The sequence below is a fragment of the Lepidochelys kempii genome, chromosome 2 (genome assembly GCF_965140265.1).
Source record: "Lepidochelys kempii isolate rLepKem1 chromosome 2, rLepKem1.hap2, whole genome shotgun sequence".
Taxonomy (NCBI): Eukaryota; Metazoa; Chordata; order Testudines; family Cheloniidae; genus Lepidochelys; species Lepidochelys kempii.
In genome coordinates, this window is record NC_133257.1 from 194,351,098 (window position 1) to 194,378,868 (window position 27,771).

The 27,771-nt window shown below is 40.3% G+C and overlaps 1 protein-coding gene across 12 annotated transcripts in view; it reads left to right on the forward strand.

The window, feature by feature from the left end:
* The window catches only part of TOPAZ1 (testis and ovary specific TOPAZ 1), a 99,143-nt gene that overhangs the window by 68,995 nt on the left and 2,377 nt on the right, over positions 1-27,771 (forward strand). For 5 of the 12 annotated variants that reach the window (XM_073333336.1, XM_073333333.1, XM_073333335.1 and 2 more), the window contains 5 exons: positions 10,943-11,043; positions 11,896-12,061; positions 13,044-13,208; positions 19,860-20,063; positions 22,955-23,138. In XM_073333336.1, the coding sequence (XP_073189437.1) occupies positions 10,943-11,043; positions 11,896-12,061; positions 13,044-13,208; positions 19,860-20,063; positions 22,955-23,138 (820 nt within the window). Of the gene's footprint in view, positions 1-9,934; positions 10,109-10,942; positions 11,044-11,895; positions 12,062-13,043; positions 13,209-19,859; positions 20,064-22,954; positions 23,139-27,771 lie in introns of those variants that run through there. The other 7 variants (XM_073333338.1, XM_073333340.1, XM_073333337.1 and 4 more) reach the window with 6 other exon arrangements.

Genomic DNA, 27,771 nt, shown 5'->3' on the forward strand with positions numbered 1-27,771 from the left:
CATTCTGGGATGTATTAGCAGGAGTATTGTAAGCAAGACATGAGAAGTCATTCTTCTGCTCTACTCCACGCTGGTTAGGCCTCATCAGCTGGAATATTGTGCCCAGTTCTGGGCACCACATTTCAGGAAAGATGTGGACCAATTGGAGAAAGTCCAGACAAGAGCAACAAAAATGATAAAAGGTCTAGAAAACATGACCTATGAGGGAAAATTGAAAAAATTGGGTTTGTTTAGTCTGGAGAGGAGAAGACTGAGAGGAGACATAACAGTTTTCAAGTACATAAAAGGTTGTTAAAAGGAGGAGGGAGAAAAATTGTTCTTCTTAACCTCTGAGGATAGGACAAGAAACAATGGGCTTAAATTGCAGCAAGGGCAGTTTAGGTTGGATATTAGGAAAAACTTCCTAACTGTCAGAGTGGTTAAGCACTGGAATAAATTGCCCAGAAAGGTTGTGGAATCTCCATCACTGGGGATTTTTAAGAGCAGGTTGGACAAACACCTGTCAGGGATGGTATAGATAATATTTAGTCCTGTCTTGAGTGCGGAGGACTGGACTAGATGACCTCTCAAGGTCCATTCCAGTTCTATGATTATCACAGCTTGTGTTTTCAGCCCATCTTGGAGACAGTAGTATGAACATCTGTCCTAATCAGAATCATTCTCAAAGGTGTCTAAATCAGAAAAGATAATGAGTTAACTAAATTTGTGCCTGAACTCCCTTGGGGGAGAATTGTATGTCTCCCTGCTCTGTTTTACCCTCATTCTGCCATATATCTCCTGTTATAGAAGTCTTGGAGGATGATACCCCCAGGTAATGACCTCACGACCCCCTGAGGGGTCCCGAACCCTAGTTTGAGAACCCCTGCAAAGTCTGACATTGTAGAAAATTTAGAAACATCCAAAATATTTAAATAAATGGTATTCTGTTATTGTTTAACAGCATGATTAATCGTGATTACTTTTTTTAATCGTGCGATTAATCACGATTAATTTTTTTAATCACTTGGCAGCCGTAGTTACAATAGAAAGGCTGTCTTGCTTTTGGTGCTCTTGCCTTCAGCAGAATATTCCAAGTAAGGTGGAAAATATTTGATTTGAGGGACTAGAGCTTTTAGGCTGGAAAGTAAATTACGTTCTTTAGGAACTATAATACTTTAGATCCACACTTTATTGGGGCTGAATCATCTTTTTTATAAAAAACAATTTTCTCTTTTGGTCCAAAAATAGCAAAGCTCATATGAGTAGCCATTGGATTGTCCTCTCAGATTCTTCCAAAAGAAAACTGTTTGTGTGGAGGCAGAGAGTCAGGCACTGTGCTCCTAGCACATCTTTTGTTACTTCATCTTTCAAACATCAGACTTGAAGGTGTTTCTGGGAGTTCAAAACAAATAGGTGCTGGAAATTATTCAGAGGTTACTCTATTTCTACTTCATGCTGCCCCCAACATTTTTCCCTGGAAAATTGAGATGAAGTTTTCCCTTCTGTTTGGGACATTCTAAGTTTCTAAAGCAGTATTGGGAGAATGGGGAGTCTGCTCCCAGTATTTTCTATTCCCATGACCGTACCCTGCATAATTCTCTTATTAAGTATATGCAGTTGGTTTGGAGCTCTTGACATGATGCATGCTTTATATCCATCAGACTAACACATAGAAGTAACTATGATTTTGTATAAGTGAGAATCATAATCAATACAAAATCCTCCCTTTGGATGTTTCTAATTCCAAGAATTATCAACAGGTACTCAGGTGTAGTGACAGCCTACAAGAGACTTCTGTATGCACTTATTTAGATGACTGGCTGTTAAGAGTTCATTTGTAGTCTGCACCACAGGCATGCTTAGAGTTTCAGTAATGTTAATGCACAAAAAAGGGAAAAAATCATCTCAGTTTAGTGAGAACTTTCATAAGAATAACCATCAACTCATTCTTAGCACAAAGTGTGATATCTTCCACAGAACATATTTGGAGAGATGATGCATATCAGTCGAGTAATCAAACACACAATCTGAGTCTTCTGGGGACTGCCATGTTCCATGGGTTCTTGCATACTATCCTATTTGTTAGACTCAAGCTGAAGCTTGTGTATTATTACCTAATGAAAATGTATATATTGCAGCGGGACAATTTCAATTAAACTTGAAGGTGAACCTCAATTTTTTTTTAAAGTTCAAAAAGTTACGAGATCCCAAATTATTGACAACAATCATTCATTTCAAATACATTTCAAACAATTCTTGAACATTGGTGCCTCATTTACTCACTGGCTAAGAAGTTTGTTTTCTCTTCAGTACTAAGCCCTGGTCTACACTACAAACTTATTTCGGTATAACTACATCACTTGTGTGGAAAATGCAGTTATACCACCCAAACTTCCGGTGTAGACAGCACTGTGTCAAAGTGAGGGCTTCCCTCATTGATGTAACTACTACCTCTTGGGGATGTGGAGTACCTGCTCCAGTGGGAGAATTTCACTGAAGCGCTATAGCATTGCTGCGTTCTAAGTGTGAACAAGTCCTTAGTGACGTTATGTACGCCTATAGTAAGAAATGCAGCACCACCACCTTCAATATCCTCTGCATGTTAGCATTCATGAGTTGCTCCAACCGGTGCAGCCTGAATGGTAGAACTCTAGCTAGCAGTAGCAGCTCACGTGACCCTTTCCCTCTCCCCTCTGTGAATGTCAATTGTTCCAGGGCATGGTGCTTCAGCTGCCTCAGGTCCTTCAAACTGAAAACAGGTGAACAAATCAGGGAATGCTCTGGACTGCTTCCGGATCCATACCTTGTCAGCTAGTTAATAATTTCTAGTTAGAATTAATTAATTGTCTGTTAGTGTTGATTAACTTGGTTGTAAATATTTTGGTTTTGAGATGATAAAACTGAAGAATAAAAAGCCCCGTTTTAAAAAGGTGTATAAAGTCTGGTTCTATTTCTGGCATCTGACACACATGCCTGGCTCTTGGGTGAAAGACACTCACTTTTAAAAATGCTTTATTTGCATAACACAAGCAACAAAGGTGAGACAGAACAGGCTTCAGGTGACTTTATTACAAGAAGCACTGTCAGCAAAACTGTATGGAACCAAGCAAGCTTCAAACAAGTCTCAGAGACCAGTGTCAGCGTCGAGTAAGTCTGTAAGGAAGAAGGACAAATCCTCCACCTTGGTACCCAGTACTAAAGGATCTGAAAGTGGGCTTCTGTTTCCAGAGCCAGTTCACTGTGAAAGGACACAGCTATTATGGAGAGCATGAGCGCTCAGTCCTAGTTAGAGTCGGCCTCTTTTGAAGAGCGAGTACATGCGAGAGAGAGAGAGAGGGACAGACATCTGACCAAAGGGTCTTCAAGGAACATATGCAGGATACATATTCTTGTGGTAGAGTCAGACGTTCTTTGTCTGATTTAGGTGAGCCAGGTCCAAAAGCATGAGGTAAGGATCTGTTGAGGCAGGGAAAAAATATATGGAAGTGGTAGACAATATTGACACAGCACTGCAACAAATAGTAGTTATGGCACAATTTCATCAGTTGAATCTGGATCTGGCTCCATTGGTAATTAACCCATGTATTTCAGTTGAGCAGAATTGGACATTTTGTTGCAACCGATTCAATTAAATGCTCCCCCAAGGCAGAAGGAAGAGTTGAAGAATTCAGGTTCTCTTCTGCTTCTGCCATCTCAGACCCCTTCTGGGTGTCCAGAAAAGAGTTTTTCCTCTGTTCTCCTTTATTCAACCAAGGAGACTGCTGTCTCTGGTTCCATCTGAACTGAGAATGGGCTCGGACTGGAGAAGAAGTGCAGCTCAGAGATCTGATCTGGAGAAAAAGTATTATCAGCAACCTCATTCATGTGTTCTGGATCCATATGGACAAAGAAATGTCCAACTGATCTGAGTATGGAGTTTTGGCCTGACTGGCAAGTACCGCTTTCAGGTGTCATTGGCTATCTCTTGCATCTTATCAGCATGTTTCTCTATATGGCAATAGACAATTGCCAGTTTGGTACTGAGATGATATTATCAGATCTGAAGGATACATATCCACCAATGCATCTAAGTTCTGATAAGTCTACAGTGGTAAGCGAGTTATCATTAGACGAGGACGAATTAGTAGCAATACAAGAGTCAGATCCAGACTCTGGAGGGGTGCCTTCTCTAGGGGAAAATGTGGGCAACACTTCAGCAGCACCACCATCAGAGGATGTGGTGTCATTTCATGAATTATGGATTGCATGACAGACATCATATATGTCAGTATCTATTGAGGAATTCTCACCTGTTTTTTTTTATATTTTTCTCCTTATTAGAATGGTGGCTTTAACCAGCAAAAACAAGCTGGAATGCTCCCTCAGTTGCCTATGTTGAAAAAGACTGCCAAATTATACCAATTCCCTCATAAAGATCTTGCTATGTTTATACTTTTATGCTCTGCCATCTCCTACTTTGTTGGTGATGGAGGCTGACCTGCATAGATGGAGAGATGTCCAAGTTCACTGTACTCCTGAGAAAGAAGGGGAAAGACTGGATATATTTGTGAGGAAAAAATGTTTCCTTCAGCTATGTTAGGTGTGCATATTTAAAATCATGAAGATCTCTCATGGCTGGATACCAGCATCATCTGTGGGTGGAAAGTCATCATTCCTCAGTTCTTCACTGGAAGAGCATAGAAGGTTAGCAAATGCCCTTTTAATGAAAGGGCAGAATGTTGCTAAACATCAGCTAAGGGCTGCATTTGATTCTTTGGTTGCTTCAGTTAGGGTAATAGTTTTGGTTATTGCATTCGGAAAGCATGCATGGCTGCAATCAGTGGGTCTTCCGCCAGAGATTAAGATGAGAATCAAGGATCTTCCTTTTATGGGAGAGTAGGGTCTGTTTAGCATGCAGACAGACGAGGTGCTAGAGAAAATGAAGAATGTGAGGTCAGCTAAATCTTTAGATTTCTTTAATATGACATAAAGATCATCTTTGGTTCCACGATTCAGATACCAAAGGCAATACCCATTATATTCTTCATCAATTCCTTACCCCTGTCAAAGAAGGAATTATTACCACCAGTCTTCAATATTATTCTTGTCAACATCAGCGATTGAAGAAGAGAGAGTTTAAACCTTGTAATAATAAAGGGAAATTTTTGACTTCATCTTCTGCAACTCCTGCAAGGTTTCAGATTTGGCAAGAGACCCAGCCACAAGTTAATCCTGTTACACTCTTTTACCTCTCTCTTTGGGGAACATTTGTCCTGTTTTCACCATGAGTGGAAATTAATAGCATCAACGGGTGAATTCTGGAAATTATTGCAAATTGGAATTCAACACAATTCATAACTCTCCTTCCCAAAAAACTACCACTTCCTTCCTTGATTGAGGATCAGGTTCAACTCAGTTTGCTCAGAAAAGTATTCAGTCTCTATTACAGTTGGGTGCGTTAGAAACCGTGCCTTTCGGACACAAAGAGCGGAGTTTTTATTTACGCTATTTTCTAATTCTGAAAAAAGATGGGCACCTTCATCCCATTTTGGATCTCAGAAAATTAAACATCTATATACAAAGTTTTGTTTCTGCATGTTATCTCTAATTTCTAGGATCCCTTATCTTTCCCTTCAGGATTGGTTTGCAGCTCTGGATTAAAACATGCATATTCCTATATTTTAATAAAACCATGTAATTGAAAATACCTGTGCTTCGTGGTAGAAGGGTACCATTTTCAGTACAGGGTTCTTCCCTTTGGTTTATCCACAGCTCCAAGGATGTTTACGAAATGTATTTCTGTAGTGGCAGCATATCTAAAGGAATGGAATTTATGTATATCCTTACTTAGATGACGGCTTAATAAAAGCGTTGTTGAAGTAAGAAGTCTTGCTATGTGTGGAACAAATATGTTTACTTTTTCCAAACCTGGGATTATGCATAGATTGGGAAAAATCATTCCTAAATCCTACTCAAAGGCTCCTTTTCATAGGGCCTTAATCAGACTTGCCTTCAGCAAAAGCCTTCTCCCAGAAGAAAGCTTTATGAAAATGAAATAGTTTATACATCTCCTTCTGAAGTCCCCATAACAGTCAATACTCCTTTTTTCTGGTTCACTAGGTCTCTTAGCATCAACCACATCAGTGATGCCATACTTTGGATGACTGACCTGCAACACTGGCTAGTGAGAAATTACAAAACAGGCTTAGACAACAAGCATGGCAGATTAGTAATTCCACAGCAGGTGTTGACAACACTGATGTTGTGGACATGTGCTCTAACTGTAATGAAGGGTATATCTTTCAGTCTCTCCCTCTCTGCCATCAGTGGTACTTAGGCCATGTCTACACTACACAATTCAGTTGACCTATGTTAGGCTGATTTACAGCCACTGCAGTAATTACTGTGATTTTTCATTTCCACATACCCTCCTTCTGTCTGTGGTGTGCGTCCTCACCAGGAATATTTGCACAAACTTGAGAGCTAAGGTGGGGGGCTGCGAGCTCTGTGTGGGGCAGGGAGCTGAGAGCCCTGACGGCAGCTGGGCTCCAGTTGTCAGCTCTGCTGGAGCTTACAGCTGGAACACCCTCCCTCCCCTCCCCTTCCTCCCTCAATTTCAAAACAGGGACCCTACCAGCAGTGAAAGTGGCATTCTTGTCAAGAAGTCCATTTCACAGCTCCAGCCAACAGGTGATGCAAGCAACACAGTGTCTGTGCCATAGGCGTCGACTTCACCTTTGCCCGATGGGTGCTCAACCCCTGGCCCCGCCCCAATTCCACCCTCACCCTGCCTCAATTCCACTAGCTTCCCACAAGTCCCCACCCCTGCCCTGCCTCTTTACTGCCTCCTCCTCCAAGCACACCGCGGCTCCATTCCTCACCCTCGCTCGTGGAAAGTCCTAAGCGCCGCCAAACAGCTGTTAGGCAGCAGACGGGAAGCATTGGGAGGGGGAGGAGCAGGGACGTGGCGTGCTCGAGGGAGGAGGTGGGGGTGGGAAGAGCTTGTTTTTCCCCGTGGGTGCTGCAGCCTATGGTCTGTACAAACATTGTGTCGCCCAAACTACGTAGTCATAAGCCTTAAGCCTCTCGTCGAGGTGGATTTACTAGGTTGGCAGAGTGGGCACGTTACAGCAGCAGGGGGAACGCTGTAATATGTAGGCTCACATAGTTAGGACGACATAAGCTGCTTTACCTTGATTGCCTCTACTTCCAGTGCGTCTACTCTGGGATGGCAGGCCCATTTAAACAACGATCTTTAGTCCGAGCTCACTGGTCACCAAAGGAACATGTCAGTATCTTAGAACTGAGAGCAATCATGTTGGCTCTAAAGTCATTTCTGCTTGAGGTCAAACACCAGGGGAGTGCAGGTGGTGACAGAGTATGACAGCATTAAATTATCTAAACAAACAAGGCAGGGCTCATTCCCTGCAATTGTGCATAGTGGCAAGGTATCTTTGGTATTGGTGTATATAATAAGACATTCACCCAATAGCCATTCATGTTTCTGGGGAACAAAATACCCTACAAGTCATCTAAGTAGGTTGACTTCTCAAATACAAGAATGGAAGAACAAAATAGTAACACACCTTTTCACATTGTGGAGGAATCCTGTAATCTTTTTTGCATCAGATTTTGTTTGAGAGCAGTGTCAGATGCATTCCTGATAAATTGGGGTCAAGGAGTAATGTATGTGTTTCCCCATTTTTCTTCATTTAAAGAGTAATAAACAGAATAAGACAAAGCCAGAGTAATTTTAGTAGCACCAGCATGAGCCACACAACAGTGATACCTGGACTTAATTTGCCTGTCCAAAGGGTTAATTGAACTTTTGCCATTGTACCAGATTTGTTAGACCATCCCTTCTTGTTGTGTTATCTCCCAGATCGTCAGTGTGTGTCTCTAACGGCCCGGGGAATAAAACTCTGGGATTGATAGAAAAGTCTTATTTGTTAAAGGTGTAAAATGTACTGATAAATTCAAGAAAAGAGTCCAAATGAAAATGTTTTATAGTCATAAATGGAAAAGATTTTTACTGTGGATTTCCATGTATGATATAGAGCTATATACAGCACTCACTAATTATATATTAGAATATGTATTATATTTTAAGAGAGTGGGTTTCTCACTCTCTTCCATGAAGATTGACCTTTCAGCCATATCAACATACCATGTAGCTGTGGAAAATAAATAATTTTTTACTCATGAAAGAGCTATAAGATTCTTAGAAGGTCTTACTAATGTATATCCTTCAATAAGAGACCCTATGCGATCTTGGGATTTGAACACAGTGCTTTCACAACTGATGAAACCTCCCTTTGAACCTTTGGGAAAACTGTACATTGTTCCACCTGTCTATTAAGACAGTGTTTTTTGATAGCTATCACTTCAGAAAACACATAAATGAATTACATGCCTTACTGGCTAATCCACCATTTATTGTTCTTCATAAAGATAATTTTACGTACACACTCAAGATTTTTACTAAAGATGGTCTTTGATTTTCATATAAATCAGTCTATAATTTTACCAGTATTCTTTCCCAAGCCTCATGCTCAGGATGGGGAAGCTAAATTACATATCCTAGATGTTAAAAGGACTTCAGCCTTTTATTTAGAGAGAAATAGACAATTAAGACAATCTCTGAAATTCCTCTTTTTGTATGCAATAAACAAGGATAAAGTTGTTTCTTTTTCAAAGGCTCTCAGGATGGTTAATTATGTATTTACGAAGCTTATAGATTGATGGGTTTGTCTCTTCCACAGGGAATTAAAACACATTGTACTAGATTGAAAGCAGCTTCTGTGGCTTTTTTTAGATACATTCCTCTAATAGAGATATATAGAACAGCAACGTGGAGTTCAGTACACATTTTTACTAAACACCACTTGTTAGATTTGGAATCTAGGTCTGATGCAAAATTTGGCAAGCCAGTTCTGTGGTCCTTGTTCAAGTTGAATTCTGTGGTTCCAAAATCCTAGATCAGAGTACTGCTTTTTAATCTATCCCATGAGTGGGAATATGCAAAAAACATTCAAAGGAGAAATGAAGATTACTTACTGTAACCAGTGTTCTTCAAAATGGACTCTGCGTATTCACACTCATGGGATTTTCTCCCCTACCTCAAAGTCCTGTCCTAGGGGAAGAAACTGAGGCGGCTGGAGTGCCACACCCCTTTATAGCTTTGCCCTGAAACATTTATTCATTGAGGGAGGAGGTGATGGAAGTGCATGAGTGTTCCAATAGCTACTGCTAGCTAGAGCTTTACTGTTCAGGCTGCATTGGTTGGAGTATCCCAGGAGTACGAAAATGCAGAGTACATCTTGAAGAACTCCTTTTACAGGTGTGTAATCTTCGTTTTTGCTTATTATCAACAGCAGCAACTTAAAGCACACGTTTCTGACCTCAGATCTTTGCAGGTAAAAACCTTGCAAAAATCTTTAAAATATTTATTTGTAAGTTGTTTACACAAACATTCTTTTATTGGTTTGGAAACTTAAACGTCTTATTTTTTTTAAAAAAAATTTTAGTTCATCTCAAAATTCACTAAGCTGAAAAAATGTTTTTTCCTCAACTAAATTATTTTTTCGTGGTAACAGTTCCCCATATTGTCTTTCAGAATGGTAGCCATGTTAGTCTGTATCAGCAGAAAGAACAAGGAGTACTTGTGGCACCTTAGAGACTAACAAATTTATGCTCAAATACATTTGTTAGTCTCTAAGGTACCACAAGTACTCCTTGTTCTTCCATATTGTCTTTGCAGATGATAAATTAAGTCAAAAATTTGATTCCTGACAACAAGGGATTCAGTAATGGTAATTTAAATATTCTGGATTATTTGAAAAAGATCCTTCCTTTTAAAACTGAAAATTCTACTAGATATATTTGTTTGTGCCTGTACACACATTTGTTTAACAAGATTACATAGCAATTAGTTTAACTTCATTTTTGGATTTTCAGAATTGTTTAATCTTTTAAGGGCTAAAGGAATAGCCCTTAAGGGCTACGTGAATAACGTAGATGAAGTAGACGTACTCAGATCTACTCACCGCAGTGGGTCGACAGCTGACGCTCCCCTGTTGACTCCGCCTCCACCTCTCGCTCTAGTGGAGTACCAGAGTTGATGGGAGAGCGCTCGGTGGTCGATTTATCATGTCTAGACTAGATGCGATAAGTCAACCCCCGCTGGATCAATTGCTGCCTGTCGATTCTGCGGGTAATGTAGACAAGCCCTTAGTCCTTTTCACCTGTTCTCTTACCTGTTCATAGCACTGTTCCTATCAGAACTTCCATTCTGGAAAACTGGATAGCTCAGGGTGTTGACAGTAGGATAGCAGTAAGCCTTTTGTCTTTGTAGGTTATTGGTTCAAATCTAGCCTGGACTGTTACTAACCAAAAATTACCATCTGATGGCTATTGGACTCAAATTATATGAATCAATTATATGATTGTGGTCTTAGTCCAATTCACACTTTCATATCACAAAATCACTATTACAGTTGGGAGCCTGAACTACCTTTTCTGCCCTAGAGGCTTACATCCATAATGAAGTTGAGGCAGATTGGTAGCATAGTATGGAGAAGTTTGCCATACTAACACCCATTCTATACCAGTTCTGTGTCTGGACTTTGTTCCCCAGTAAGGCCATTTTGGTAAGCTTTCAGAGTCCCAGAATTCACTTTAAAAACAAAAACTTGTTCTGTATTGTCATCACTTATTCAGGCATCTTATTGTCATGGGTGAGGGAATAAAGTGATGTACTTTGAATGAAAATGTTAATGGATTAATTACCTTAACTTTTGTATTAAGATATAACAAGAAATACTTGTGCCCAGTGCCATGTGTTCAAAAAATGTATCTTATATACTTGAGAAATAGGTTCTTTTCAGAACATATATTTTCTTTAGACTTAGCGTACATAAAAAAAAAAAAAAGTCCTATGCCAGGATTTGAAAATAGCAGTCATCAATCTTTTTTTTCCACCCAGTTATCAAAAATCCACAACATAATGAAGCAGACAAAGATTTCCTGGGAAGGACTGGGATCAGTGTAATGTATTCTTATCACACAGTACAGCAATGGTCAAAGGTATTTTACTGGGTTATAATAATTTGATGGGGAGACTGTGCCAATTCTTTTTAAATTTTAAACACCAGGGTTTCTCTAACTGAAAAGGTTAATATGAAAAAGAAAATATTTGTTGTCAATCCTACTTAATTGACTTAAAGATACACCTTCAAAAAGATCATCTTAGTTGACATTCTACTTCGAAAAGTGACTCTACAATTGTCTACTTGTTGCCTCTGAGTCCCATATTATGTATGCGGAAATAAAAACATGTTTTTTCCTAACCTCAAGATCTGCAAACTCAGCAGGGATGCAAGAATCAAGCTGGGCTATCTCTTTGCACATCACCACCTTAAATAAAGATTCTTTAGGCCAAATTATGGCTGGAATGACTACTGTGCAATTCAACTCTTTAGCAGGTTTGCACAGGAGCAATTGATACACCTTAGTAAATAGTTCTGTTATTGATATACAAAAAGGAACAAAATCCAGTTTGTAGTGCTACCTGAAGTAAAAAGAAGTAAAAACTTATTTTAGTTTAATCAAGTAAGCAAATATGACTGAATTACACAAAGTGTAACAGATAGTGTCAATAAGAGGTATGCTTTTTGCATAGTCACTTTTCAGAGTAGAATCACAATTCAGACTATCTCTGTAAGATTATCTATTAAACAATTTGAAAAGATGAAAAAAGTTCTGTTTTAAAATTTAAAACATACATATTTTAATACACATTAAAATTGATCTTTTTAATATAAACCTGGTCCTAGAATCTGAACAGTTGGCTAGTGTTGCTACACTTAGCTTAATTATGGAATATTATGTATTCGCTACGTCCATTTGTACCTCTGCTTTTTTTCTCTCTTGCTTTAGGGCAGGAAGGTTTTGGATAAACTACATGAACTGCAGATTCATTTCACAAGCTTGAAAGGACTTATTGGTCCAGAGAGGTTAGCATCAAGATGCCAAATTGTTAATGCTTCTGCAGAAATCTTTCTTAAAAGTGGAAGTCTGGATGGAGCAACATGGGTATTGAGAGGTAATGTTATTTTTTCAGAGTCAAGTTTTGTAGTTAAACTCATATATAATATACTGGTAAAACATAACTTGCTTGTTTTTAAATCGTTCTCTTTGTGAAATATTTGAGTTCAAGATTATAGTCTGTTCCACATGTTAGATTATAGAAAATACACTAATATTGAGAGCACTAAAAGGAAATGTGACTGCCTTAAATGATAATACTATTCTTGATAATATAAGAAATATTATGCTTATTAAATCTTAATAAAAATGGGAATTATTTTCAGAAATATCTTTTATAGGAGACTAAACTCAGTTAAAAATGACCATACGTGGGTTTTTTTTTTAATAAAAAAAACAAACCCATGCCACTATATTGGAAAAAGACAGATAACCTGCCTGTTTGCGGTCCACTCTGACCTTTAAACTGTCTCCTTTCGCCCAATGGACACCAAAATGATGTTTAGCACCAAAAGTTTTCAAGAGCCACATTAGTGACATGTTCTGGTCCAGAAGCATAGTGCTAACTGTGTGTAATGAAACTAAAATTGGAATATTGTACTCTATTTCATACTTTACCATAAAACAATCTGTAATCATTGCACTTTTGGCATGCGTACTGGCCTGGGCCTGAAAGAAAAGACAATGCACAGAAGTCAAAGAGAACAAGGATGTGGTGAGGCAATAGAGAAAGTGGGGATCCAAAATTTGGTATTTCACATAATTCTTGATAGAAGAATGTTATGACTCTTTAAAAGAGGCAAGCTATTGAAAAGAGCCAATTTCATGTGGCTTTACCCTAGATTAAAGGAATAATCTTAAAAATCAAATTTGTGAGAAACTGTTATTTGTTTTTAACAAAAACCTGGTAATTTAAATGGTGCATTTTTCTGTGAAGTTTTGAAACTCCTCTTCCATGTCAGTATTCAGTATGGGTTTCACAGTCTATTATTTATTATTCCCAGTTTTAGTTCAAAACAATTCTATTGTCTTCACTTCAGAGTCAGAATGGATAATAAATACACCATTGTGGCCCTGTGATAGAATGGATGTCCTCAATCGACACAACCTTCTGTGTGCAATTGCATGTGAATATTTGACCAAGAATCTATGTAGACAAGCATTTGAAGTTTTGCAGAATCTACCAGGTTTCCAAAGTTGTTGTGGTAAGTAAGAAAAGTTAGTGTGAAGAGCCAACAAATTAAAAGATGACAATCTGGTACTACTAAACATGGTTTCTATCCTATCTGATTTTCTGGTTCAGTTTTTTAAGATGTGTTGCAGAGCAGTGCAGATTTAGAACTCTTATTTCTTAGAGGAGACATGATAATTCAAAAAATAACATAGATAACTATACTTAAATCTATAATCCAAACAAAAATAACTGCAAGCTGGGTTATCATATCCATCCCCTACTTCCCCCATATTCTTAGCCAGTCCCAATTTCCTGAGGTCCATGAAAATGGAGCACCATTCCTGTATATCTCCTAAGGATTTTAGGCAGTCTATTAAGTGGGATAGAATAGGGACATTCTAAGATGGATAGATATCACATTAGTAACCATCCTATTATCACTACCTACAGCTCCCCCGGACCCACTGCATCCTGAAAACACCCTTCCCCACTTCCCCTGTCATCCTGCTCCCTTGGCTTTCCTGTTCCCAGCTGCTCTCCAAGTGGGGGATGAAGATCTACTGTTTGACTACTTTTTTCCTTGAATAGCATCTAGGGAAAGGTGATCATTTCCCAGTCCCCCTTCCACTTTCACCTCATCACAGCAAAGCTTATTCAGCTGACATGCCTGTTTAGATTTACAAGCCTCAAATATCTGTGGCATCCACCAAGGAGCTCAATAGCCTATAAGTGATTGTTGGGGGAGTGAGGAAGGGAATCTTCATTTCTCAGCACACCCACATGTACTGGGGAGCAATAGGAGGCAGCGTAGTGGGTTGTAAGAAAGGGATTCTTCACTCCCTATCTGTCTTCTCCTATTCTCTACCCCGATAGACAGGAATTAAGAAATCTTACATCATCTTCCTTATCATTATCCTACTGTTTTTGAGCCCCATTCAGTGATCCTGGGGAATGAAGCCTCCTACCTTTACCTGACCTTTCAACACCCTCCCCCCCAAGGCTGGCCATTCTAACTGTGATTATTGGGAGCAAGGTGGATTTGATTTAAATCACTAGTCAGGAAGACTCGATTTAATCATGGATTTCTACATAAAAGTGCATTCTTGTTGGTTGTTATAACCTTAATACATATTCTTCACAACTCAGAGATAGATGGACGTTTCATTTGTAGAAGGTCGACACTACATTTTTTAAGCGATTTATTTTGAAAACTTTTCAGATTAGTTTTACAGCTGTATCTGAAAATGAATGATTGTTTGGTTATTTCATTTACCAAAGGTAATTGAAGCAGATATTTATGAAGTCATTGGGATGTGAACTATCTCCAATTCAACCGGTTAATCATTAATATTTGGAGGATTTTCTTGCCATGCTGTATTAGGAGGAGAACATCACCAGACAGACATTTAAATAGTTTTATTTAACTAAAACAACAGTGTTATGTATTCTGGATTTTTATCTTCAACAGCAAACATATAATATTTTAACAAAACAAGCATATGAATTTTTAAATTTAGTTAAACATTCAAGTTTTTTAAAATCAGGTTTGTTTTTGTTAAAATAGTTTTTAACTAAAATAGTTTAAATGAAATATTTTTAAAAAAAATTAAATCAACTATGTCAGCCAGGTCAACGTGAGAAACTTAAAATATTGTCTTCTGCAGCTAACTCAGTCGTCTTCATCTTCATTTTCCTGTTTGTTCATAATCTGGAAAAGAAAAACAAGCTTTCCTGCTTCTTTAGGTCCCTAACCATTTCTCAATTTGGAATGAATTCTTCCAAAGGAAGAAAATATTCTTTTCACACCAGCAAAAGAAGCTACTGCTGTTAAAAGTGAGATTATCACTTCAACAGTCTCTGAATCCAAGTGCGTAAGTGACTTCCACCAGTTCACTGGTGTGACTTTCTTTAAAACATCATCAGCAAACGTATTTTTTGAATTACAGAAGATTGGAGTTGGAAGAGACCTCAGGAGGTCATCTAGTCCATCCCCCATCAATAGAACTACTCATGTGCTTAAAGTTAAGCATGAGCTTCAGCTCCCTTGCTGAACTGGAGCCTAAAGAACTGGACAACATTTATTTTGATTGGGAAAAAAATCAAACAAATCGTGGGCCCAATAATATGCCAAAGGTTACTTGTATTTCTCCATACCATGCTTTTACTGCTTATTGTCGATTTAGAGACAAAGTGCTTCAGAGCAAGGCCTTTCATAGAGAATCAGAGGATTAGGGTTGGAAGAGACTTCAGGAGGTCATCTAGTCCAACCCCCTGCTCAAAGCAGGACCAACCCCAACTAAATCATCCGAGCCAAGGCCTTGTCAAGCCGGGCCTTAAAAACCTCTGAGGATGGAGATTCCACCACCTCCCTCGATAATTCATTCCAGTGCTTCACCACCCTCCTAGTGAAATAGTTTTTCCTAATATCCAACCTAGACCTCCCCTACTGCAACTTGAGACCATTGCTCCTTGTTTTGTCATCTGCCACCACTGAGAACAGCCGAGCTCCATCCTCTTTGGAATCCCCCTTCAGGTAGTTGAAGGCTGCTATCAAATTCCCCCTCCCTCTTCTCTTCTGCAGACTAAACAAGCCCAGTTCCCTCAGCGTCTCCTCGTAAGCCATGTGCCCAAGCCCCCTGATCATTTTTGTTGCCTTCCACTGGACTCTCTCCAATTCGTCCACATCCTTTTTGTAGTGGGGGGCCCAAAACTGGATGCAGTACTCCAGATGTGGCCTCACTAGTGCCAAATAATCACGTCCCTCCATTGCAGCCCAATATGCCATTAGCGTTTTTGGCAACAAGGGCACACTGCTGACTCATATCCAGCTTCTCATCCACTGTAATCCCCAGGTCCTTTTCTGCAGAACTGCTGCTTAACCACTCGGTCCCCAGCCTGTAGCGGTACATGGGATTCTTCCGTCATAAGTGCAGGACTCTGCACTTGTCCTTGTTGACCTCATCAGATTTCTTTTGACCCAATCCTCCAATTTGTCTAGGTCACTCTGGACCCTATCGCTACCCTCCAGCGTATCTGCCTCTCCCCCCAGCTCAGTGTCATCCGCGAACTTGCTGAGGGTGCAGTCTATCCCATTGGCCAGATCATTAATAAAGATGTTGAACAAAATCAGCCCCAAGACCGACCCCTGGGGCACTCTGCTTGATACTGGCTGCCAACTAGACATTGAGCTGTTGATCACTACCTGTTGAGCCCGACAATCTAGCCAGCTTTCTATCCATCTTATAGTCCATTCATGCAATCCATACTTTTTTTAATGTGCTAGCAAGAATACTGGAATGGTTCACCCTTAGCGCTGAAGTTTATTATAGTTGGCATTATGGAGGGATGATTGCTGGATGTCCATGACATAGCCAGCTCCTCTTCTTCAGCAGTTAAGGTTTGACCCTAGTACCGAGTACTGAGAATATTTGCAAGAAAATGAGCTGGAGATAGTGCTTGTCCCATTCGTTTTTTTAATGCTTGTAATTTAACTCTGTCATTGCATATTCCTCTTTTTAAGATCTCACTCAGTTCCTTCCAAATTTCAACAGTGTCAGCAATAAAAGAGCTATTTCCCTGCATTTTGTTCAAGGCTACAGAAATAGGCTTCAGGGTACTCAGCATGTGTTCACCATTTCTCTTAAGCCCAATGTTGAGAACTTTGGCTGTGACCATGGCATCTGTTTTTTCACGATTTTGTTCACAAACTGTCATCGGATTCGGCCAGTTCTTGATATAGTGCTCAAAACAGTCCACTACTGAGTTCCATCGCACATCTTATGGGAGAGTTAGCTTGGTTCCTCACAGTTTTTTCAGAGCAGCTGCTGCAAAGTGGTTGTTACGGAAGTATTTTGCAATTTCAACATTAGCCTTTATTTCTGGAACACTGAAGTCTTTGGCTAGGAGGTGCATCAAATGAGCACTGCAACCGTACGTTACAAGCTTGGGACTCTCTTTACTCTCTCCTAAATTTCTTCTCATCTTGGATACGTTTGCAGCATTGCCTGTGACCAAGCTGCGTACTAGACATCTGAATTTTTTTTTCACAGTTTGTTATGGCTTTTACTGCTGCTACTTGTAAATATTCTGCTGTGTGTGCATTTCCTGATGTATCAGTAAGGAAGACATTCCCTTCTTCTGTTGTCACATAAGCACATACAATAGGATCATTGTGGACATTGTTCCACATATCAAGACTCAGGTTAACAATTTCACCCTCTAGACCTTTTGCACACTGTTCAATTTCTCTTTCATACACTTTATCCAGCAATTTGCCTGTGACATCTGCTCTGTTGGGTGGCCTGTATCCTGGTCTTAATGACTGAATCATGTTAATGAAGTGTGGATTCTCAATCATACGGAAAGGAGAGTTTGTTGCATAAACGGAGCAATTTTTTCATCAATTACCTCTTTTTGTCATCTACTGGTTCTTATCACAAACTTCTCTATGGTTGTTTCTGGGTGATGGAGTTTTTTTTTCCTTTTGCTACAGATGATACACTGTGGCTATGTGACATACATGATGTGACTGAAACACTATCATCAGCAGAAAACTCTAAAACTATAGAAGATGATGGTGATCTTGAAGGTGGATAGTCTTCAGAATCCTGCATGTTGAGGATGGATTCTCCTAAACAAAATAAGTCAATGCAGTTATTTAATTACTATTACTGTACTGCTCGTTTAGTATTACTCATTGCATTCACTGACAGTACTACTTTAAAGGTGAAATTGTAAAAGGAAGATCTGCCTATTTCAGCTATTTATCTTTTTATCACAACTGCATCTAAAATGATAGTACCATAGAGTAACAACTATATTTTTTGCTCAAACATGAGAATTCAAGAATAGTCCAGAAGGAAGACAGGCAGTCCTTAAGAAAGAAGTATGAAATAAAAAAGTTTACCAACCTGAAGATCCTGCATGTTCAGACATGTTCCTTCCATCATCTTCAACGCAGCTTCCACCTGAGAAGGAACACTTCTCATTATATTGTTTCATTTGGGCAAGCAGGCCTTGCGTTTCTTTGTTTCACTGTTTGCATTTTACACACATGCCTATCTTACCCACAGGTAGAGGAACTTCATTAAAATATTCCCAAACTGGGTCTCTTTTACAGCCTGCTGCCATTATAGGTTTTCCCTTCTAGTGACAGAATGGTATGGTAGATCTCAAATCAATGAAGGCTACACTCAGAAAGACCTCCAGACTTCTGGAATATGCTGCTCAAACAGTTTCACTTTTGTTTCTACTGCCTGTCCCTCCCTTCTCACATTTATCTCCAGACTTCTTCTCCTTGTCCAGATCTATTCTGCCCCCAACAATCTTCTATTCATTGAACTTTTTGACATTTTGCACTTTTAGAGAGAGGTAAGGGATTGACTCTGGGTACACACATTTGTAAAGGGACAATAAGGTTGAGGTACTTTCTTTCTGTCTGTCTTTCTTTCAACATGTTTGCTGTTAACAAGCATGTTATCTTTGGAGACACAAATCCACAGTTTGAGAACTGCAAAACTAAGCATGTCTGATGGTATCTTCTAGACTGAGCACTGAGTCCCATTGGGTAGATAGAAAGATAATCTGAACAGAAGCCCCTGGAACTCCATAAGATTGGGTCCCTAATCCGTGAACTATTGGAACTCATTTACAAAACTTTTCTTAAACATTACACAAATATATTGTTTCATACCATAGAATTAGAATTTGTAATCCCTATTCCATGATGAGATATCTTTGAGCTATAATGCATCTTAATTAGAACTATCTTTAGAGAGGTTTTTTCCTCAAAAAGCATTTTATCAAAAAAAATCCGATGGGGGTGGGGGGCTAAACATTAATATTTATCCACCCTGGTTGGGAAGCTGAAGAGCCCAACAAGGCATATTGGGCTGAAATGGGGAGGAGAAGAGTCCTTTGGATGAATAATTCCTACCCTAGTCTTTCCACCAGGTCCTAATGCTGTCCAAGAAGCACAGCAGGGGTTTCTTCATTTGAAGCCAAGAAGGCATAGGAATTGGAGGGGAGTTCTTCCTCTATTACCGTTGATGCTCAAAGCCTTCTGCCAGTTGCTTCTCCCTTTCTTGAACCCCATGGAGAGCCCCCAGTACTTCAAGTCTCTGCTGAAGGATAAAATTGATCTAGGGATCCTGTACTGCGTAACAGGATTCAAACACCCTTTCTACAGACCTTAATATTATTTTATATCCCTGAAAAGACAGTTGGTGTTGGTAATGATAGCATTATTGCTCAGTGTGAAAATGTGTTGCTTCAATGCATGTTAACATAACATGGTATTTAGGAATCAGTTTTCAATACATCATCAGAATTCAGTGTCATCTTAAAAGCTTTTTTATTTTATTTTATTTTTTTGCTTTCAGCATTAAATTATTTTAAACTGAAACTAATTATCACTTGATCTATTAACACTTTTTTAAACCAATGTAAACAAAATGTGTGTCATTGGGATCTGCACAAAGAGACCTTCCAACAGGGAGGAAAGTGCATCATTATCATAAAGCATTTAACTCTGATTTGCACCATTTTGTTTCTGAAACCACCTGCTCTGATTTAAGGTTGAAGAGATTGAACTTTTGGTATGTTTATAGGAAGTACTGGGAACATATCCAGCAATTAGGATTGCTTTTGACTAATTTCAGGAATTAACATTTTTTCATTTCAGACACTCTAGATGTCTCCCAGTACAGCCTTCTTTTTAACAAACTTCTAGATGCCTGTATTGAGAGCAAGAGCCTTGGTATATCTTCTTCTGTAACAGACTTTATGCTGTCAAAGAATATCCCCATTGATTTTACTTTAATTAGAGGATTAATTGCAGCATTGGGAAGGAGCTGTTTGTGGCTTAAAGCCAGGACCTATTACAAAAGTAAGTTTCCCTTGAAATCTTATTCACTGCTTATGATCCTTGAATAAGTTGTACTCATAAGAATTTAATATTTTCGGAAATAATGGGTAAGACTACTACTAGAAATCAAATACATTTTTATGGTAAATCAATTAGAAAAATAACATTGGACATTTAGCGCACTAAACTGAGTGCCAGACCCCATAGACAACTTTTCTGTGCCTGGTGTTGGGCTGGGTATAGGTCCCCAAAGGTGGCGCTGAGGTACAGGACAGTCACAGAGTGAAACTTAAAGAAGCCTCATGGCAGCTCTAAGTGTCACAGGCTACAACAGCCCTTAGGGGTCATGCTGACACTTGTGGATCACCAGAGCACAGCAGTACTCTAGCCACAAACCTATGCCAAGGCCAGAGGATGTGGCGTGGAGCACACATTCAGCTGGGAATTCCCCTTTACCTGGGGAATTACTAACCAGTCAGATAGAATAGCTTCCTGCCTACTTCATAAAGTTGGAGTGGTGTAGAGGAGGAGCCAGGAGTTAACCCTGAGACTTCAGAAAATTAAATAGAGTAAAGGTGTTTACGTTTTTCCGTAGTACAGAATGTTCATATGTAAAATCAGAAATTCATACAGTTCAGTCTATACAGAGTTAAAAGGCATCAGTCTGACAGAGTATATCATGGAACTATCAGCCTCATCTTTGGTGGAGAGAAGAAAATAATCCTGTCTGCTTCATTGTTGAGCATTATTTTATTGTAAAGAAAAACTTCAATAGAAAACGGTTAAGATTGACACTGTGAATCAGTGGAATCTACCTAACACCCTGAAAATATATTTTCATAAAATAATTCTTTTTCAGTACAAAATATCACAAATCTGAAGCTCTGAAAATGAACATTTAAAGAACGCATCCATTTTACTTATTCCACATATTCCCTCTTCATTTCAATCACCCATGAAAGTTATGCTTCAGCATACAACTTTAACTTTGATCCCCTATAATTTTCATTAATGTGACACTCAAAACAATATATGACAAGGCGATTGTAACATCCCATTTTCTTATTTTGTGCTCTAACATATAATACACCTTTATTTTAAAATTACAATTAAATATCAGTTGGTAAATGTTGTGGACGAGAGCCCCTTGTACTCCATGGCAAAATGGGACCAAATTGTAACTGGCAACAAACTCCTAAATTGCCCTGCACTATTAATTTATGTGTCTTTGTGAAATATCCTTCGTTCCCAGCTTCTGACACACAGTTATGGCTCAGCTGAAAATACTCATTGGTGTAAAATTTGTTGATTTTCTATGGGGATTGTTCAGCAGATGAGGGTTTTTATTATGCCCTCAGGCAGCACACTCCACTCTTCTTTGCTGCCACATTACTGTCTCGTCACAACGCACAGTTAACCTGTGGAATGCTTTGCCAGAGTTTGTTGTGAAGGCCAAGACTATAACAGGGTTCAAAAAAGAACTAGATAAATTCATGGAGGCTAGGTCCATCAATGGCTATTAGCAGGGATGGTGTCCCTAGCCTGTGTTTGCCAGAAGCTTGGAATGGGCGACAGGGGATGGAACACTTGATTACCTGTTCTGTTCATTCCCTCTGGGGCACCAGACATTGGCCACTGTCGGAAGACAGGATACTGGGCTAGATGGACCTATGGTCTGACCCAGTACGGCCGTTCTTATGTTCTTAGTCTCAGAACCTCCTTCCCCCATGGTAGCAGGAAACTTGTAACTGGTTTCAGCAGCTTGTCACTCCAATCCTTAGCTGCTGTGCTGTTCTTCAAGCAGCCCAGCTTAGCATGCCGTACTTCTGCCTCTCCCCACTCGCTAGCTGCAATCTAGTCTCTAGCTCTCTGATTACTCCTGGGGGAATTCTGTGCCAAAAAATTAAAAATTCTGCAGAGAATATTTCAAAATTCAAATTTTATTTGTCAAACTAACACTATATAATCACTCCAGTTTCAATTATTTTGGTAATTTATTTCAAAATACCTGTCAGCAAATATGTCTGTAACAATGCAGACATACCCAAAAACACCTGCACCTCTCCCTAAAGTAGTCCAGCCATTCCCCAGCAGCCCAGAGACCTGCACCCCAGAGCCCAGGGATCCAGAGGGAAAAACAGCCTGATGCTCAGTCTCCAGTTTGTGTGGCGTTTCCTGCGCACTGCTCTCTCCTTCCCTCCGGGCATATGGGGAACTGAAGCTGCTAGGAACTCTCTACTCTCTCCCCCTCCCCGCAGTGTCTTCTATGTTTGAACGGGGCTGTGCTGGGTCCAGTGGCCCCTAGTGGCAGCACTGTAACCCATCTGCACAAAACACATGAATTTCCGCAAAATTCTGCCTTGCACAGTGGCACAGAATTCCCCCACGAATATCTGATCTTCCATTTGTCTGGCTCCACAAAAAAGTGAAGGGAATGTGCACTGTAATCCAATTAAATCCTCTTTGTGGGGAAGCAAGTAAGCAAGAGGCAACTGCAAGTTGATCCCCATAAAGCAGGGAAACAAAACAAAATGCTGTGTATGTGGCGAATTCTGTGACAAATGCTGAATCCATGGTATTTTGGGGGAAAGCAGATTAATTCCACAGGCACAATTTATTGATAGATAAGCATAGCAGGTGCAGTTGGGGTCAGGATTTTGCACTAAAAATTAGTGTTGGGGAAGAAAATGAATTAAACTCCTGTATGAAATTACTTTCTTCAAAGTTTAGTGCTTTGGAAAAGTAAAGATCTCAATTACTATCATTGTAAACAAAAAGTCTGTTCAGATACTTAGGGTTGTGAGGTTTTTTTTTTTTTTGCTTTTCCCTGCACCTCAAGCTACACACACACATTCAAAATAGCTAATAGTTCAATGTTAACCTAACTTTTGCATTTATGCTTCCACTGTCAGGTGCTTTATCATTGGGTTGCTACCCACCGCTAGAGGGAAATTTATACCGCAAACTTTTACTGATTCCTTCTTACATGTCTGAGATTGAGATGTTGTTGGCCATTGAAATATTCCTAGTTTCAAATGCTAGTAATATTCAGAGTCCGGGTGCCACCAGTCAGACACTTCAGATAGTACTGAAAAGGTTAGTTGGTCAATTTTTAGTACTTTTCTTATGTCTGATTCTCAGTGTATGATGATATAATATCTGGAAGAGAAAAAGTTTGCTCATGCGTTTAATTTTAATTCGCTGTTGTGCTTAGAAAAGAAAATTCCTTTTTTTAAAAAATTAACATTTTTTTTCCTCTGGTTACAGAGGGCAGTAAATATGTACATGAAGAACTTTAAAGAAAAATTATTTCAGATTCAAATAGGGAGACTAGATACCCTCCCAAATTGTCCAGCACAGTAACAATGCACCGTATTCTCAAAAAGAATAGGATTCTGTGATGTTATTATATAAAACATTGTCCTATACTTAAGCATATAGAAATGTATGGTTGAATCAGAAAACATAGTAACACTCTTCAAAGAAACACTTTGTCTGTTCTGTTACGGAATATCCCAACCCTCTGTCCTTGGCCTTCTCTGTCTGGAATATTTCATTAGTTACAGCTTTGGAGAGCCCCTGTAAACAGATGATATCCTCTCCTCAATTCTTCTGCTTCTTTAGTTAAAACTAAAGTTGTTCCCTCTGTCTCTGACTCCACTGCCACTCTTGCTAACTTAGACCTTCACTTTGTTCCCAAGACCAGTAATCTTTGTTTGTTCTTCAAGTAATTGCATATGTCCATTATAGTAGGTATGTGGGCATTTTGTGTGCTGGTACCAGAGAGTTTTCCCTAGTTGTACCCACAGAGGTGTCCATCTCTATATCCTGGTGTTCCTCATGCGCCAAGCTAAGGATATAAAGGGTGAAGCCACCCCACCCATCCTTCAGTTCCCTCTTACAGTCCATGATTGGTGGTCGGAGCATGCTGTCTGTTCGTTCCTTCAGCAAACATGCCATTTTTAGTTAGTTTATATTGTTAGTGAAACTTGTTTTGGGGTCCTCGGACCTTTTTTCTTTCCCTGATTGTCCATAGTGCATGGATGCCAGACTCCACACAGTACCAAGGGAACCCTATGCCAAGGTCCCCTGGCTTCTAACCCTGCTCCAAGTGTTACAACTGATGCCCATGAGCAACCCTCACTCTCACTGCCTGAAGTGCTTGGGTGAGGGTCACATCGGGGACAGGAGTACAGTTTGCTGGGGCTTCAAGACAAGAACTAAAGCAGAAGGAACAGCACCTCTGGTACATCCTCATGGAGGCTGCTCCTCGTCTGCCATTTGTACCATCTCAGTCAACTAGAGGGAGTTCCTCCCCATCTGGGGAGGAACTCCCTCTATGTCTTATCTGGGGAAAGAGACAAAAGGAGATTCCCTTTGTTTGGACAGACCTCAAAGGGCACAACCACTTAGAGCACCCTTAGCTTCTGAAGCTAGAGAAGCAGACAACTTCCATATCCTCTAAGTCCTCAGTGTTTTGACTTCTTAACTATAGAGGCAAGCCACTCTGATACCAAAGATGGAGTGCGCCCTTTGGCCTACTGCTTCCCAGTGCTGAATCCTAGTAGCATCAAGAATCAAGTAGCAGCTTGACCAGACCAGAGCCGTTGACTCCACTTCCTGTGCTGGGTCCGTCAAGGCCAGCTCCTTCCTCATTGAAGACACTGGAACCCTCACTTCTGCTCACAACTGGGCAAAATCCCATTTTGTCACTGACTATCACAGAGACATACGCAGCTGGGAAGGATCTGCTGAGCCTCTTGGAATTACTCTCATTGATTAGTTGATTGATTGATTAAGACAGTGCCTTGCCAAGCCTGTTGCACATGGGAATCCACATTACTGGGATCTGCTACAGCATCAATGACTTCAAGCAATCTCGATGCTGGCCCTGAGACCAACAGTAACTGCTCTGCTCTGATGGCTAGGAAGCCCCTCATGTTGCTTCTGGTACTGCAGATCCCTCATAGAGCACTGTCCCAATCTCCCATGAAAATACCCGGTACTGCTCCACCCTGGCCTTCAGAGTATTCCTCAGAGTCTGAAGAGGGTTTCTACATCTCCCACTTCAGGGAATCCAGGACTTTCTTCAGGGAACATCGCCCCGTCATAGTAACAACATAGGAGTAATCCTGACGAGCAGATCGAGAGAATGGAGTGCCTGGTTTAGATGCAGCTAGCCTCCGTTACCATACCAACTCCATCATTTTATACCAATAAAAGTTGTGGAGGAAAATCCCCAGAAACTCAGACATTTTGCACCCAGCTACATCAGGGAAGGTTGCTCTCCCTATAAATGAGGTAATTATGTAGCCTATGAAAGCCTTATGCCAAACTCTGTCATCCCTCACACTGACAGAAAAGTGCGCGGAGTGCAAAAACCAAGTTCCTTCATAAAGGTATAAACTGATTTATCAGTACCCCATGTTGGGCTCCCTGGCAGTGGTGGTATTAAATGAAAGACACCACTCAGGTAGAGCAAAAGTAAATCCCAAAGACAAAAACACAAAAAATATTGGACGTTTATTGGCAGATTTATTCAGCTGCAGGGTTACAACTATGCATAGTGAATAGTCAAGCCCTTTTGGCCCATTGTAATTATTCCAATTGGGATAAATTGGCCAAATTCCTTAACAAGCTGCTAGAGAACTCCCAGAGTGAGTTCCAGTCTCTCCTTGTGGAAGTTTATCTGGCTGGAAGGTCTGCACTGCAGGCTTCCTTGGATGCTGCAGATTCAGCTGCAAGAGTCATGGCAATGGCAGTAGTAACCATGTGCTGCTCATTGTGACTGCAGTGATCAGGGATTCCTGAAAAAGTACAACAAGCTATTGAAGATCTCCCCTTTGAGGGTTGTGCCTTATTTTCCTCAAAGACTGATGAAGCTCTAAGTATGCTAAAAGATTCAAAGGCAGTGCTGAAATCACTGAGTCTGTACACACCAGCCCTGAAAAGAACAAAGTTTTGTTCTCCATTTCCACCGAGGCAGCAGTATTACAATGCCTAGACAGGCAGATCAGTACAGGCAGAATCACAAGCAGCAATGGAGGCATCCACATGCCTCAAAGCAGTGTTAGAATCCTTCATCAAGGACAGCATACCAGAGAATCACCCATCCTTCAGGAACAGGTTGTCACATTTCCTAAGTGCGTCGTAGTTCATCACTTCAGATAAGTAGGTGATAAGCATGGTGGAATCAGGATATACTCTGCAGTTCTTGTCTCTCTTACACCTTCCCTGTCCCCCTTCAGGGATCCATCTCATGAATTTACTAAAGCAAGAAAGTGCAGACTCTACATTCTTTGAGACGCCTACTCAGTACTGGGGAAGGGGGTTGTACTCCTGCTACTTCCATATGGTTTCCCTCACAACTATTATCCCTTCACTAGATCTGGGAGATTGGTATGCTGCCCTCAACTTTGAGGAAAGCTTATTTCCATGTAGCAATCCACCCTGGCCCCAGGAAATTTCTGAAGTTCACAGAAGAACACCACCTCCGTTTTACAATTCTCGTTTGGCCTGTTAGCCACGCTGAATGTTTTCACCAAATGCATGGTGGTAGTAGCAGCCTGTTTCTGCCATCAAGATGTACGAGTATATCAGTACCTGGACTGGAAGGGGTGGGGTCACTCTCATCAGCACATAAAAAGAAGTTTCAGAGTAACAGCCGTGTTAGTCTGTATTCGCAAAAAGAAAAGGAGTACTTGTGGCACCTTAGAGACTAACCAATTTATTTGAGCATGAGCTTTCGTGAGCTACAGCTCACTTCATCGGATGCATACCGTGGAAACTGCAGCAGACTTTATATACACACAGAGAATATGAAACAATACCTCCTCCCACCCCACTGTCCTGCTGGTAATAGCTTATCTAAAGTGATCATCAGGTTGGGCCATTTCCAGCACAAATCCAGGTTTTCTCACCCTCCACCCCCCCACACACAAATTCACTCTCCTGCTGGTGATAGGAGCATCAGAGCATCACACCTACATGTACATAGCAGACCTAACCAGATCAGCCAAACCATCACCGGTTCATTCACCTGCACATCCGCCAATGTAATATACGCCATCATCTGCCAGCAATGCCCCTCTGCTATGTACATCGGTCAAACTGGACAGTCCCTACGTAAAAGGATAAATGAACACAAATCAGATATTAGGAATGGCAATGTACAAAAACCTGTAGGAGAACACTTCAATCTCCCTGGACATACAATAGCAGATTTAAAGGTAGCAATCCGCAGCAAAAAAAACTTCAGGACCAGACTTCAAAGAGAAACTGCTGAGTTTCAGTTCATTTGCAAGTTTGACACCATCAGCTCAGGATTAAACAAAGACTGTGAATGGCTAGCCAACTACAAAAGCAGTTTCTCCTCCCTTGGTGTTCACATCTCAACTGCTAGAAGAGGGCCTCATCCTCCCTGATTGAACTAACCTCGTTATCCCTAACCTGATTCTTGCTTGCATATTTATACTTGCCTCTGGAAATCTCCACTACATGCATCTAAAGAAGTGGGTATTCACCCCCGAAAGCTTATCCTCCAATACGTCTGTTAGTCTATAAGATGCCACAGGATTCTTTGCCACTTTTACAGAACCAACACGGCTACCCCTCTGATAAAATAAATTTAGGCTATTTGTTACCCTCAAGAGTCAGGTTTGGCAATCAGCTCTAGCAAAATGCACCTGGCTGCATACCCTTATGTTACAAGTAGGACTGTATTCTCTAA